This window comes from Apteryx rowi, unplaced genomic scaffold (genome assembly GCF_003343035.1).
Source record: "Apteryx rowi isolate R43461 unplaced genomic scaffold, aptRow1 scaffold_527, whole genome shotgun sequence".
NCBI lineage: Eukaryota > Metazoa > Chordata > Aves > Apterygiformes > Apterygidae > Apteryx > Apteryx rowi.
In genome coordinates this window covers 183,099-196,234 of record NW_020450791.1, presented here as the reverse complement: position 1 = coordinate 196,234, position 13,136 = coordinate 183,099, and the positions used below count along the sequence as shown (strand labels likewise).

Genomic DNA, 13,136 nt, shown 5'->3' with positions numbered 1-13,136 from the left:
AGAGCGGGGAGAGCGGGCAGCCGCTCCCGGCCTCTGCCTCGCCGCGGCCAGCGCCCCAGTGCGGCCCAGTGTCCCCAGTGCCTCCCACCACCACAGCCAGTGCCCCAGTGCCCCCAGTGCCTCACACCACCACGGCCAGTGCCCCCAGTGCCTCAAACCACCACAGCCAGTGCCCCAGTGCGGCCCAGTGCCCCCAGTGCCTCCCACCACCACATCCAGCGGCCCCCGTGCCCCCAGGGCCCCCAGTGCCTCCCACCACCACAGCCAGTGCCCCCAGTGCCCCCAGTGCCTCACACCACCACAGACAGTGGCCCCAGTGCGGCCCAGTGCCCCCAGTGCCTCACACCACCACAGCCAGCGGCCCCAGTGCCCCCAGTTCCCTCAGTGCCTCACAGCATCACAGCCAGTGGCCCCAGTGCGGCCCAGTGCCCCCAGTGCTTCACGCCACCACAGCCAGTGCCCCCAGTGCCCCCAGTGCCTCCCACCACCACAGCCAGCGCCCCAGTGCCCCCAGTGCCCCCAGTGCCTCACGCCACCACAGCCAGCACCCTCTAGTTCAGCCCAGCACCCCCAGTTCAGCCTGGCAGCTTGCAGCCCCAGCCGGTGTCCCCAGCTTGTCCCCAGCCAATGCCTGGGTACTGCACCGCCGGGGTCTCCACTCCCCTGCCCGGGACGGTGCACGGGACTTGGGCAAGGGTTTACTGTCTACAAAACAACGCACTCCCCCCAGTTTTGTAAGGGAAGGAGCTTTACTCACGCGTCTCCCCATGTGCCCCCATAGCCCTTAATCACTTTCATGTCCCCTGGCCTCTTTCAGTCGTTTTTAGCCATTCAGTCATTTCGGTCATCATGATTCTACAACTCTACTAAATGCTGGTGGTAAATAGGGCAGAGGCGCTCAGTGAGTGTCCCTAATTGCAGGACTTGTTATTCACCCACAGTTTAGACACTGAAGGATCCCCCCTGGAGGCATGCTTTGCAAATCAGACCTCTTTGCTTCCCGTGCTCGTGGAAAACCCTGTCTGATCTTGTTTCTCACGTTCCCTGTATGATTTCCGGGCACTTTACAGCACAGTGTGCATCACTGATACAATTTGCCATGTGAACCCTGTAAATTTACACCTTCCTCTGGATTACTAAGTGAAACACTGCTTCCTCTGGCAGCTGTCTTGGTGCATTCATCTTAACGTTTGTCTTTTGTRTTAAACTGAGATCAGAACATTATCAGCAATTATTTTAGAGATTGGCCTGGGTTTTGCATGCAAGTCCTTCTGTATTTGATTGCAATATGYAGATATTTGAACGCTCTGCAATATCCCCACTTTGGATTGTATTCTGCAAGATTCCCATCCCAGGCATCACGTGGAGAAATGGGTAGTCGAAGAGTGAAAGGGAGATGAGCACACACAGCTCCGGGCTTAATCTGCCCTGCCATTCTCCGCAAGGCAGATGATAACAATTGAAGCAAAAGTAGGTGTCATTGGGGCGAGGGAGTTGTTTGAGAGTGATTAAAGAGCAGGCACGTTATCACAGCAGAGCATTCTTCATGTGCCAGCCCTGGGCAGCTGTGTTAAAATTTCCCACTGTGTCTTCTTTGAAGCATAATTTCATTTTTTAAAAATAATAAATTGCACACATATTTGTCATTTGAAGCTCTAGGAGATTGTAGCTTAATTAAAACAGTTTTGCAAGCCCTTTGAGCACTGGCAGGAAACTCAAGAATAAAACCAGGGTTTAGATTCTCCTTTCAAGATTCACGAAACTCAGTCTGCCCCAAATTCTTCAGAGTTAGAGTAAATGTATGTGCCACCGTTATACGTTGAAATCACCTTTGAGAGGGAGGCAGTCCCCATGCAGAACGCAGGCCCCAGAGGAATGTTATCCTTGAGCTCAGAGAGCGACAGCCATTAATTCAATCACTGGGTTTACAGTCAGGGCTCAAGGAAATTATAATCCCACTTTCATAATGAGCAAACATGTCTTTTGCTCCCTTTTACCCTTTAAAATGAGAAATAAAATCCATTGGTGCCTCTTACAGCCTGAATTTTGAGCAGGAATAGAAAAGACCTACATTAATACTAAAAATCACTTTTCTCACATGCTATCTACTTGGTTTGTTCTTTTAAGGGGTTGGATGCAGGTGACAAGAGAGACCTGAGGCCAAGCTGCTGTTCAGGATGCCGATCCATGTGCCAGCCTGGCCTGCTGCTCTTTTCCAGGACTTTGGCAACATTTCACAGATTGGTGACAAAGGTTATTTATCTGCACAAAGGTGCACATCCTGCTACAGATTTATGAATAATAATTCTGAGAAGTAGCAAAAAAAGAGGAAGGCATGTCAGGTGCATTCTCCTGGAAGACATAGCTTCATAGTCGCCCTCGTGGGCAGAGGAATGACAGCGATCATGTTGTCCGAGTTACCCCATGGGGCAGCTGGAGCCCCAGGGCAGAGGAATTTCATGGAGAGGCCCATGTAAAGACAGAAGGGTGACCATCACCCTCCCACATCATGTTGCAGCATGTGGTCAAAGATCATGCTTCTCCTATGGGCATATTCCTAAAGAGCTCCCACAACTGTCTCCACTGCAGCCCTGGTCCTAGGCAAGTGGTGAGCTCCTTCTCACAAACCACTGTTGCCTTTTGGTTGCTCTGGCTTTCATGGTAGTGCAAGAGTAACTCTGTGGAAATGAATTAAAATTCAATAAAGATTTCAGAGATGAGCAATCATATACGAACTAACAGGCCTCCTATGTGGACATCACTGTGATCCTCATGCTTGCACAGACTTTAATCCTCAAATCATGTAGAATTGATGTCCAGGCTAAACAGGGTGCAGCAAAACAGGAAAGAAGGTCCCTGCCTCATACCTGGCTATGTCAGGGTCATGGTGACTTCCCTCGGGAGTTGACTGAGTGACCTCTGCTTGAAAGCACCATCACTGAGCAGAACTTGGAGCTTAGCTCTGCAGTGGGCAATGCAAGGGGGAGTGCTCTGTGGGGGGGATGAGACAAAGACACTATATGAGTATATATTTCACAATAGCATGATTATTTTCAAGGTAATTTTTCTATGGGAAAATGCAAGTTTTTTACAATGCTTGTAGCAAGGGGTGATGAGTGCAGTCTCCCTTGACAACTCCATCCCTTTAAGCTGTTTAAACTGAATATTACTCTTTCCTGTGCCCTGGCTGAAGGATTGCTGCCAGCGCTATCAGAGGTGACTTTTAATTAGAGACTGCTCCGCACCATTTCCATGTAGCTGAGCAGAGTTAGCTCTGGGTTTTCAGTGGACCACAAGCTCATCTTAATGTGGACATGTACAGCACATATCCTACCCTAGTCTGGACATACTCTAATCCACACATGATCCAAGGTCCCTGGAAGGGCTTTCTTCTAAGCAAGACAACCATGTCTGGGGAACATCTTCTGTTGCTGTTGTCAGCATTGGCATGACGTGAAGGCATGTCTTGGTGAGGAATCTGGCTTACATGTATCAACCTTCTCAGCACAAATATGTGGGCCTGGGCAGAGAATGCTATCTGATCTCTCTGATTGTACCAGCCAGCTCTCCATGCACCACTGTCAGCACGCAGTGGTGTGTGTTGCTTCTGCAATTTATCAGGGCGGCAGAGAGATTTACTGAAGCCTGGACTACATGTGCTGGCAGCAGTGACCATCTCCAGATGGGTATTTCTTTGGCACTTTGCCCAGTTATCTGTGATTACAGACCTGTACTGGTCTTTTCTTTTCTTGTTTGGCTCTTCACCCATCAAGTGCGGATGTGCCCCAAAGCTACAAGCCTTTTAGGGTAGGACCAGGTTTTCCTGTGCATGTCCAGCATGTAGCACAGTGCWCCCCAGCACTGTCTGTGCTGCGGGGGACTATTTTACAGCACAAGGGATCAGTAAGAATCATGCAGCTAGAAATCAAAGACTTGCAGCATTAGGCATTTAGTGATGAAACTTGAGAGAGAGCTCTATAAAAATGAATTATAGATTTAGGAAAAAAATTGCTGGGAAACATCTATGTTACTCTCTGAGGAAGAAGCCTGGTCTCAATACTTCAAGATCTGTGGACAACAGGACAGCACACATGTCTGACTGGACTTTCTCACATGTGTGTGCATTTTTCTAGGACCATGCTCAATTTCATAAGCTCAATCTGCATGTATCCATATGAATCATTACTACTGGTGGTGTTATGAGCAAAACTGACTGTGGAATGAGTCCCTAATTCTTTGCAAGAAGCTGGCAAAATGAAGTCCTGGCAGTGCTGAAATGAATGTCAAAATCTCCACTGTTTTCTGCAAAAACAGGGTCTCACTCTGTCAGAGTCCAATACTCTGACCAGGTTCTTTCAGATATTCCACACATGGAGGATGTAATGTTTAATATCAGATTTACTTCTTTGAAGATATTTGATGTTACACAGGATTCTGATGTAACAGTGATACAGCAAAATACTGAAATTAGAATACAAGTGTAAGTTACATCTAGCAAAATACAACCATTTCAATATACGGTTCAATCACAATACAAATGTAATTCCCATTGCCAGTCTCTATAATATGCTCACCATCATGACACTGGGCATCCCCAGGCGCTGGGAAGGAATACATGGGTTGAAACCAGTTCAAGCCCATTGTTCTCTTCAAAGTTGTTTCGTTAGTTGTTCAGTTTTTATACTCTATGTTGGCATAAGCCATGTATATGCTCCCCCTACGCTGGTCTGGTTTACTCACAGAGACATTCATACTCTTTTGATGAACTCAAGAAAAATATTTACACCACCAGTTGATCCACTCAACTGTGATATAGTCAGTTGGCTGACTGAACTCACATAGCTGTTTACCTAAAACACAGGCCACCCTCTGGTCCCCTTTGTGTTGAGATAAATTGAGCTTTCTTTACAACAGCTGTGGTCAGTCAATTTCTATATTCTTTTAGGAGCCTTATGGGCACATCGCCTTTGCCCATCTCCTCTGAACCTTCTTCCATCTCAGGCATTTATTGGTCCATCATGCACTCCCGCTCTGAACTATACTGAGCATCTCCCAGCCTGACCGTAGTGCTACCTAGGAATCATTTTGTATGAGTATTGGGCCATGCTGCTGTCGCGTGTACTGGAAGTGTATGACCTGCCACTGCAAAACCCAGGGGCCTTGTGTACACATCTCTGAAGCAAGGAGGCAAATGCAGATTTTTCTCCAAACTTCTCAGTATGTTTGAAATCCACACACTCCTCAGCTTAATGATGTGTCCTAATACTCTGTCACTAGAATTTTCCAGCATTATGTCACTGTTCATGTATCAATACGTGTCCAGACAATTTCTTCAGGCCGCACAGCCCTTACGTTAAGAAGCAAGAAGCTGATAACACCAGCAAACGAGGAGGCCAGTGCACTGACCCTTGCCGAAATAGACGTTGTTTCACAGGGAGATAAGAGTCTCCCACCTCCATGGGTGGGCCTCAGGAGTGACCAATGAGCGCGAACAGCTGCCAAGGTCCACTCTCCTTTTCCTCTTTATAACCAGGGTTGCGAGGGTAGTTAGCACAAACCTGCTCTGAGCGTTCATTGCAAGGAGCCTGAGACCGCACTCTCTCGCACGATGACGCTGACTCAAGCTGAGAAGGCCGCCGTGGTCGCCATCTGGACAAAGGTGGCTCCCCAAGTCGACGCCATTGGAGCAGAATCACTGGAGAGGTAAGTCACCCAGAATCCCTCCTAAAAGACTGCCTCATCTAACTTTGCTTTTAGGATGTTTTTTGTGTAAAACTTATATGAATGAGATCACACTGGGACTGGTGTGAATTAGATTCTATAATCACCTTAACTGCCTCCTTACATGTGCTCAGCCTCTCTGGCAGCGGCAGCTGGCCGGTTCTGCCAACGGTATGCAGAGCCCTGCAGGATGAGAGCCAAGGCTGGCTGGCTACTGAGCATGTGGTGTCAGTGGATTTTGGGTTGCACCATCAAATACTAATGAGGAAGGACCTAGATACGTCTTGGAGAACAAGCCTTATGGCAAGTCCTTTAGAATTCAACAATTATACAGAAGTTGCTGATGAGCTCTATGTTATTTAGTATGTAATTTACTGGAATTACATCTTTGCTGCTAAATTCTAATAGATACTAAAATCTAATAGATATTCAAAATCCTATGGCAAACCATAATTTTCTATTCAATTCTGCAGGTTTCTTTCCCCTTATAGCAATTTAGAAGAATTAATAGCCAGGAGCACTGAAGAGGAATTCAAAGCCGTTCGTACTCAGTGTCCTGAAATAGGGTTATTACTACTAGGAAATGAACTTAAAGTGTTTTATTGTATGAGTGATGCAATTCCTGTTGCCATATAATCAGCATTAATAGAGGATAGTTGTCCGATAAATTCATAGGATACTCACATTTCATTGACCAGTTGATATATAACAGACCATTAGGAAACAGCACAACCGGACCCTGCATGAAGTATATCACAGTAAATAGAACAAGTGCTGAAAGAATCCACTCTAAATACAATAGTTTCTTATTATCACAACAGAGATGTCCCTTTCAAACAAGCCAAGCTACTTTTAAGACTAAGGAAGTCTCTACTTCTTCCAAAAGAAGTGCACCCAAATTAAGCAAGCTGGCACAAAAGGGAGAATAGTCTGTAAATTGTTCCAAAGCAATTAAGTTAACCAAAGTTATTCAGATGTTATTTACAGATCAATCTAAAGTACTGTGATGCTCTTTCTGAGACGCAGAGTACCGTTCATATTGATTCTGGTTCATTCAGCTCAGATTAGTTTGCAGATCCTGCTAACTGGCTGACAGTGTAATACAAGAAATGTAGGTGACAATTTGGGTGCATTATTTATTAATAAAACATTACGTTTAAAAAGCTTTAGACTGCTGGCTAATCTGTACATACTACAGAAGTGTTTTAAGAGCAGAAACATCGCAGGTCTTAATGCAAGCTTTAAGCCTCCAAAGCTCTGCTACAGCAGCTGAATGAGTGTACTTCTGCAGCTGGTGGGTTTATAGCACACTTGTCCTGAAGTTCAGATCCTCCATGCAATTTACACTGCTAAATTTAATTCTCTTGTTCTCCTCCAGGCTTTTCTCCAGCTACCCCCAGACGAAAACCTACTTCCCTCATTTCGATCTCAGCCAAGGTTCTGTTCAGCTTCGTGGTCATGGCTCCAAGGTCCTGAACGCTATTGGGGAAGCTGTGAAGCACATTGATGACATTAGAGGCGCTTTGGCCAAACTCAGCGAGCTGCATGCTTACATCCTTCGGGTGGACCCAGTGAACTTCAAGGTGAGCGAACACAAACAGACACTTTCAGGGATGAAAACTGCCAATCACAAAATTATAGACCAGAGTTCATTTCAGCTAATGGCAGCTTGATCCCTGACTGCACTGTACAGCCTTGTCAACTCATGTTGCTGCTTCGCCATCTGGTTATTAACCTGAGATTGGATTTTTTCATGAAAGATCTGGTCTAGCTCAAGCAAAGAACTATTCAGGGAGCTCCTGTGGTCTGTGTTAGACAGACCTGAGTCCCTGCTGCCTTTGTGGTAATTTATGAATCTTCCTCACAAGTCAGATTATAATATCACCTTTCTTGAACAAAGTCTTAGTAAATTCTAAACAACATTTCCATTTTTCTTGCATTTCCCTTTGGTGAAGGAGGAAGGACATTTGGAAGGAGGGAGTGGTATCAAACAACACTTTTTTCCCTGTGCAAAAGGCAACTCTGTTTATTCACACTTTAGCGTAAGGCAGCAGTGTTAACTGCCCGGGACATATATTTGTCATCCCAGAGCAGGCTGGGAGTTAGGTTTGTTACAGATCCCTAGACTGAGGTCTGTAACTGATTACAATGGATTTTATCCTGTTTTCCCTTACAGCTGCTTTCCCACTGTATCCTGTGTTCTGTGGCTGCCCGCTATCCCAGTGAGTTCACCCCAGAAGTTCATGCTGCATGGGACAAGTTCCTCTCCAGTGTTTCCTCTGTTCTGACTGAGAAGTACAGATAAATGGCCTTCACAGAGGGTGAGGGATGCATATCCATGGCATGCTGCAGCTGCCAGGCTTTGGGGTATTCATTCCTTCCTACGCAGTCTTCTCAAATCCTCTATATAGGGGTTCAGTCATCTGCAAAACCCAATAAATAATTCAAACATGAGCTATGGTCTCTGTGCTTTCATCTTCACTTGTTCCACCTACACCTCACTGTTCAGCCAGGGGTATTCTGACATCCCTGCAAAAGATGGAGGGGAAAATGCTAAGCTGTGTAAGTTCATGTGCACAGTGGCAGTAACATAACATTGAGAAGAAGTCCAGAACAGGCTAGAGCCCTGTGACTGCTTCTGCTCACTGTTCAGAAGGTGGGTTCACCAGGGATAAGGCTGACCAGGAATCAGTCTTTTACCCTGTTGGGATATTGAATGGATCCAGGCTTTTCATTTGGCCTATCTGGAAAAAAGGAGTAAAGTGTATGTTTCCTGTGCTGCTGTCTCCTGGAGCTGTCAGTGGGCACTTTGGAAAATCCAGCCTGGCCTATCTTGAACATAACCTGCATTAGCATATGTTGTGATGTGCCCAGAGCCAYGCTGGATCATCGTTCCTCTAACTGCCCCCATGAATGCTCCACAGGGTCTAGAGAAGGTACTTGATATGGTACTTGATATTTTTATTTTCCACGAAAATCTTGGGCTATCATACCTGGTAGAGAGGTTTGGTAAGGGGAACATCCCACCTCAGCTTGACATTTCCTGTTTTTATACTGGGAGCTATGCATGCATTTGAGAATAGTGCTGGCCACTGGAGGTCTCTGTTGATGACATTTAGAGGACCTGAATTCCCAGGGCTTCTCCGGAAAGGGGCAACAGTGAAAAATATAGAACTGAGGGTCACCCTGGGGGGAGCAGAGAGATCGTTCTCAGAAACACAATCATGATTAATTGGCCAAGGCCCTCCTGTCAGCAGCCTGGCTTTCTGCTGATAAAAGCTGTGTGAGCTATTTCATTCATGTCCTTGCTTCCTCTTCCAAAGTTTTTCCAAGACTCTACAGTGACCCATCGTTTCTCCAAGACAAGCACAGTGATTTTTAGAGCAGTTTGAAAACTAAAAGCCTCTTTGTTTGGGGGTGTATTCACTACCTAAGTGACCCACATGCTGTGTGTAGGCCAAAGACTGCATTGCTAGGTAAGTTCCCCACATATGTGCAACAAACTGAATACTCAAGGCAGCTTAGGAGGGGTCGATGTCTAAGGACTGAGTGACTCCTGTTTCTTTTGCTGAGCTATATCCCTGTAGTGAGACATTTTTCAAGTTACATTCATTGCCCATGTGTGTCTTAGAGGACTTTCTCAAATGAAAAGATGGGTGCAAAGTTTTAGACAAACTTTAATCAACAAGCCCAAATTGACATTGCATGTTTCAGTTCTCCTCTTAGTTACAAAGTACTAACTTTGAGAGCTATATTCATACACAGTTCTTGGAATGCTGAAAAATTTAGACATTGTATTTGGGCAGAGGGAAAATACTGTAGCTCTGAAGCTACCAAATTACTTCCAAATTGTTACATAAAGTCTACCCCAGGACTTGCTGTGGCCAACAACTTTTTAAAACCTATGTTTGTGGGGTTTCGGGTAACCTGAACATTTAAATCAACAACTTATATGGCAGATCAGCATCTGATATGTCCCTATTCAAATAGCCAAATGCATACCAACGACTTCATCCTGGGCCCTAATGAGGAATGTAACAGTCGCCAACCACCACATGCCCTGTGAGATGTCCCTGTGTTTATGGAGAGAGGCAGGAGCACGCCCTTGGATGGGAACAAGGCAACGGATCGTGGCCTGCTAAGTGCTGCAGGTACAGACTTGGGAAAAACCACATGCCGAAAAAGGAGGTTCTTCCCCATCCCAGTTTCTCTGGGCTGCTGGAGAAAAGGTCTTTCCCATGGCAGATCGCCGGCAGTATCTGAGAGGGCTTGCCGCCAGCTTGTCCACAGCTCCTGCCCTGAGGCGCTGGGAACGTGCTGTGGGCGAAGGCGGCCCGTGGAAAGGAGGAGGCCTGAGGACACGCTGGAGGCTGGAAGACACGAGGGCCAGGGCCACGTGTGGGATCCACTGCGATGTTGGTGGTGAGGAGCCACGGAGGGCCTGGACCTGGCGGAGGGGGGAAACGGCGGATTCGCACAGGGACGCCTGGGGAGGGGACAGCCGGGCCTGGACCACGTCCCCCCTGGGCTCCTCAGAGCCGAGCCGGGTTGTCCCAGGTCGCTCAGGGCTGGGCCGGGTCCCCCCTGGGCCCCTCAGGACCAGGCCGCGTCCCCACAGGCCCCCTCGGAGCCGAGCCGGGTTGTCCCGGGCCCCTCAGGGCCAGGCCGGGCGCCCACGGGGCCCCCGCAGCACTACGCGGCCGCTCCCCGGGCCCGGCTGTGTGGCCGCGGCCCCCCGCAGATAAGATAAGGCCGGAGCGGCGGTGGGGCGGGCGAGGGCGCGGGGCGGCCCGGCGCTATAAGAGGGCGGCCCCGCGGGCGCCTCCGCCACAGAGCCCCGCGCAGCCACCACACCGCACCACACCACACCACACCGCACCACACCACATCACACCGCGCCACACCGCACCGCACTGCGCCACCAGCCGCCACCATGCTGACCGCTGACGACAAGAAGCTCATCCTGCATGTCTGGGGGAAGGTGGGCGACCACCAGGAAGACTTCGGAGCCGAGACCCTGGAAAGGTGTGGGCTGGGACCGGCGCTGGGAACCCCGTGACAGGCTGGGCTGGGGGATGCAGCCCCCCGGGGGAAAGAGCCAGGGGATGTGGGCCCAGGACCCCCACGGGGAGTGCGGGCCGGGGGCCGGGGGATGCGGACCCCCCCCCCGGGTGATATGGGCCCGGCCCCCGCCACGGGGGATACGGGTTGGGAGGTGCCGCGGTGCTGATCGGCCTCGCTCCGGCAGGATGTTCACCGCCTACCCCCAGACCAAGACCTACTTCCCCCACTTCGACCTGCACCACGGCTCCGATCAGATCCGCGCCCACGGCAAGAAGGTGGTGAACGCCCTGGGCAACGCCGTGAAGAACGTGGACAACCTCAGCCAGGCCTTGTCCGAGCTCAGCAACCTGCACGCCTACAACCTGCGTGTGGACCCCGTCAACTTCAAGGCGAGTTGGGGGCCAGGATGGGCYGGGGGCCGGGATGGGAGCCGTGACGGCGGTGCTGAACCCTGTGTTTGCCTTGCAGCTGCTGTCGCAGTGCTTCCAGGTGGTGCTGGCTGTGCACCTGGGCAACGAATACTCCCCCGAGATCCACTCCGCCATGGACAAGTTCTTGGCGGCCGTGGCCTCCGTGCTGGCYGAGAAGTACAGATGAGGCACCTGCGCCGCTGCCGCCCATGCCCGTGCGCTCAATAAAGATGCCTTTGCCACACCACCGTGTCCGTGTGTGCTGGGGCAGCACTGGCCAGGGTGGGGGGACCCCTCCGCGGGGGCCCCAAGCAGGGCCCGGGGGTGGTGCTGGCTGGGGGCTGTCCCCCACGCACCCCAGGGCCCTGTCTGCGTGGCTCTACCATCGAGGCAGGAGCAGGGGGCCCTGCCTGGGACCTGCCCTGCACCAAGGCTGCTCCATTCTGGCCCTGTCCTTAGGCTGGTGGCAGCACCTCCGTGACAGCGGGATGGATCCTAGTCTGTCACCTTGTTGTGCCTGCGTCCCTTTGGGGAATGGGAGGGGGGAAGGATGTGCAAAGCTGAGTTTTGTTCTTGGCGATGCCTGGATTTTCTTGGTGCTGTTTATGTGGGGGTAGGCTTAACCCCTCTTGGCTCCAGCTCTTGCATTGAGTGGTTAGGACTTGATTCAGATGCTGTGGGAGCTGAGTGCCTGCATGAGCTCCAAAAACAATCGGACAAATTCATGCAGCAAAAAAAATGCACCACAGACCACCAAGCACAAACACTGTCTCTGGCTCCAGCCCCCGAGCCACAAATCCCTTGTGATTGCCGGGGAAGTGGCCCCCACACCTGCCTGGGTGTCTGCCCTTCCCAGGGCTTCTGGGGAGGGTGGCAGCAGGGCCAGGMGGAGTCTGCCACGGGGCCACTGGTTTCATTTTTCTGGAGCCTGAATCAAAAAACTCATTGCCTTTAGATCACAGGGAGGTGATGGGTTGTAAGATCCTAAACCAGCCTTCAGTTTGCTCTAGGTTGTGACAACAGAGGGAGGAAATGAGAGTTTGTGAGTGTTGAGAGAAGGTGGGTCGGAACGGTGCCTATGGGGTCCTGAGTGCAGACAACAGGTGCCGGGTGTCCTGGGACCTTGTGCGCACAGAAGCACAGGCCTGGGGAACTCCTGGGCCATGCTGGCCTCTGCCCTTGCAAGTACATTCATGAACCCACCGTGCTTTTCCTCCATGCTCAGAAGCATCATCTAAATCCCAGTGTATTCGCATACATTTACATCCATTTATTCTTATGCCTCCGGTTTGAAGGGCTCTGCCACTTTTGCAGTTTGCCCCCCTGATGTTTTCATGCACAGCAAACACGCTGCCCCAGCCGCTGTTTCACTGGCTCAGCTTCTTGGAAGACCAGCTCCCCCCTCTTCCCGTGCTCTGAAACGGYGCCAGGCCGCGCTAATCTCCCCCGAACACGAACGATAAGAACCGTCAGCCCCATGGAGGAAACACGGCATGAACTGTCCCCCCACCCGTGTGCGCCAGCTCTAGAAACTACTGGAAGCACTGCAGTCCTGCTCGCCTTCCTCGCCTCCTCACCTTCCTCACCTCCTCACCTTCCTGACCCTCCTCATTGGGGGCACACGGCTCCCCAAACCCCATCACAGCCCTGCGCGCCTCCCTTCCCCAGCTACAAGCTCCTGCCACAGGCCAGCGCGTGTGTCGGTGCCCAGCGCTGACCCCCGTGGCTCTGCCGAATGTCCCCCATTCCCAGGAATCAGGGACAGGGTGGATGTGGTAGTGAGTGCAGGGACGAGGGCTGGGGCCGTGCCGGCTGGCAGCGCGTACAGGCGCAGTGTGCGTGTGTGCGGGGACAGTGTGTGCACAGGGGCCGTGCCGGCTGGCAGCACATACAGGCGCAGTGTGCGTGTGTGCGGGGACAGTGTGTGCACAGGGGCCGTGC

At 50.5% G+C, this 13,136-nt stretch overlaps 2 protein-coding genes across 3 annotated transcripts in view; both read left to right on the top strand.

Moving 5' to 3' along the window:
• Positions 1–8,175, top strand: part of LOC112973125 (hemoglobin subunit pi) — a 22,173-nt gene extending 13,998 nt beyond the window's left edge. Inside the window, exons 3-6 of one of the 2 annotated variants that reach the window (XM_026080606.1) lie at positions 2,128–2,253; positions 5,534–5,703; positions 7,100–7,304; positions 7,898–8,175. In XM_026080606.1, the coding sequence (XP_025936391.1) occupies positions 5,609–5,703; positions 7,100–7,304; positions 7,898–8,026 (429 nt within the window). In that variant the 5' untranslated portion in view covers positions 2,128–2,253; positions 5,534–5,608 and the 3' untranslated portion in view covers positions 8,027–8,175. The remainder of the gene's footprint in view (positions 1–2,127; positions 2,254–5,533; positions 5,704–7,099; positions 7,305–7,897) is intronic. The other variant, XM_026080605.1, reaches the window with a different exon arrangement.
• Positions 8,176–10,562: 2,387 nt separating this feature from the next.
• LOC112973126 (hemoglobin subunit alpha-2) lies at positions 10,563–11,439 on the top strand. Its single transcript, XM_026080607.1, has 3 exons — positions 10,563–10,746; positions 10,970–11,174; positions 11,254–11,439. Exons 1-3 carry the CDS (start codon positions 10,655–10,657, stop codon positions 11,380–11,382), a joined length of 426 nt encoding a protein of 141 aa, XP_025936392.1. The 5' UTR covers positions 10,563–10,654; the 3' UTR covers positions 11,383–11,439.
• Positions 11,440–13,136: the final 1,697 nt, after the last annotated feature.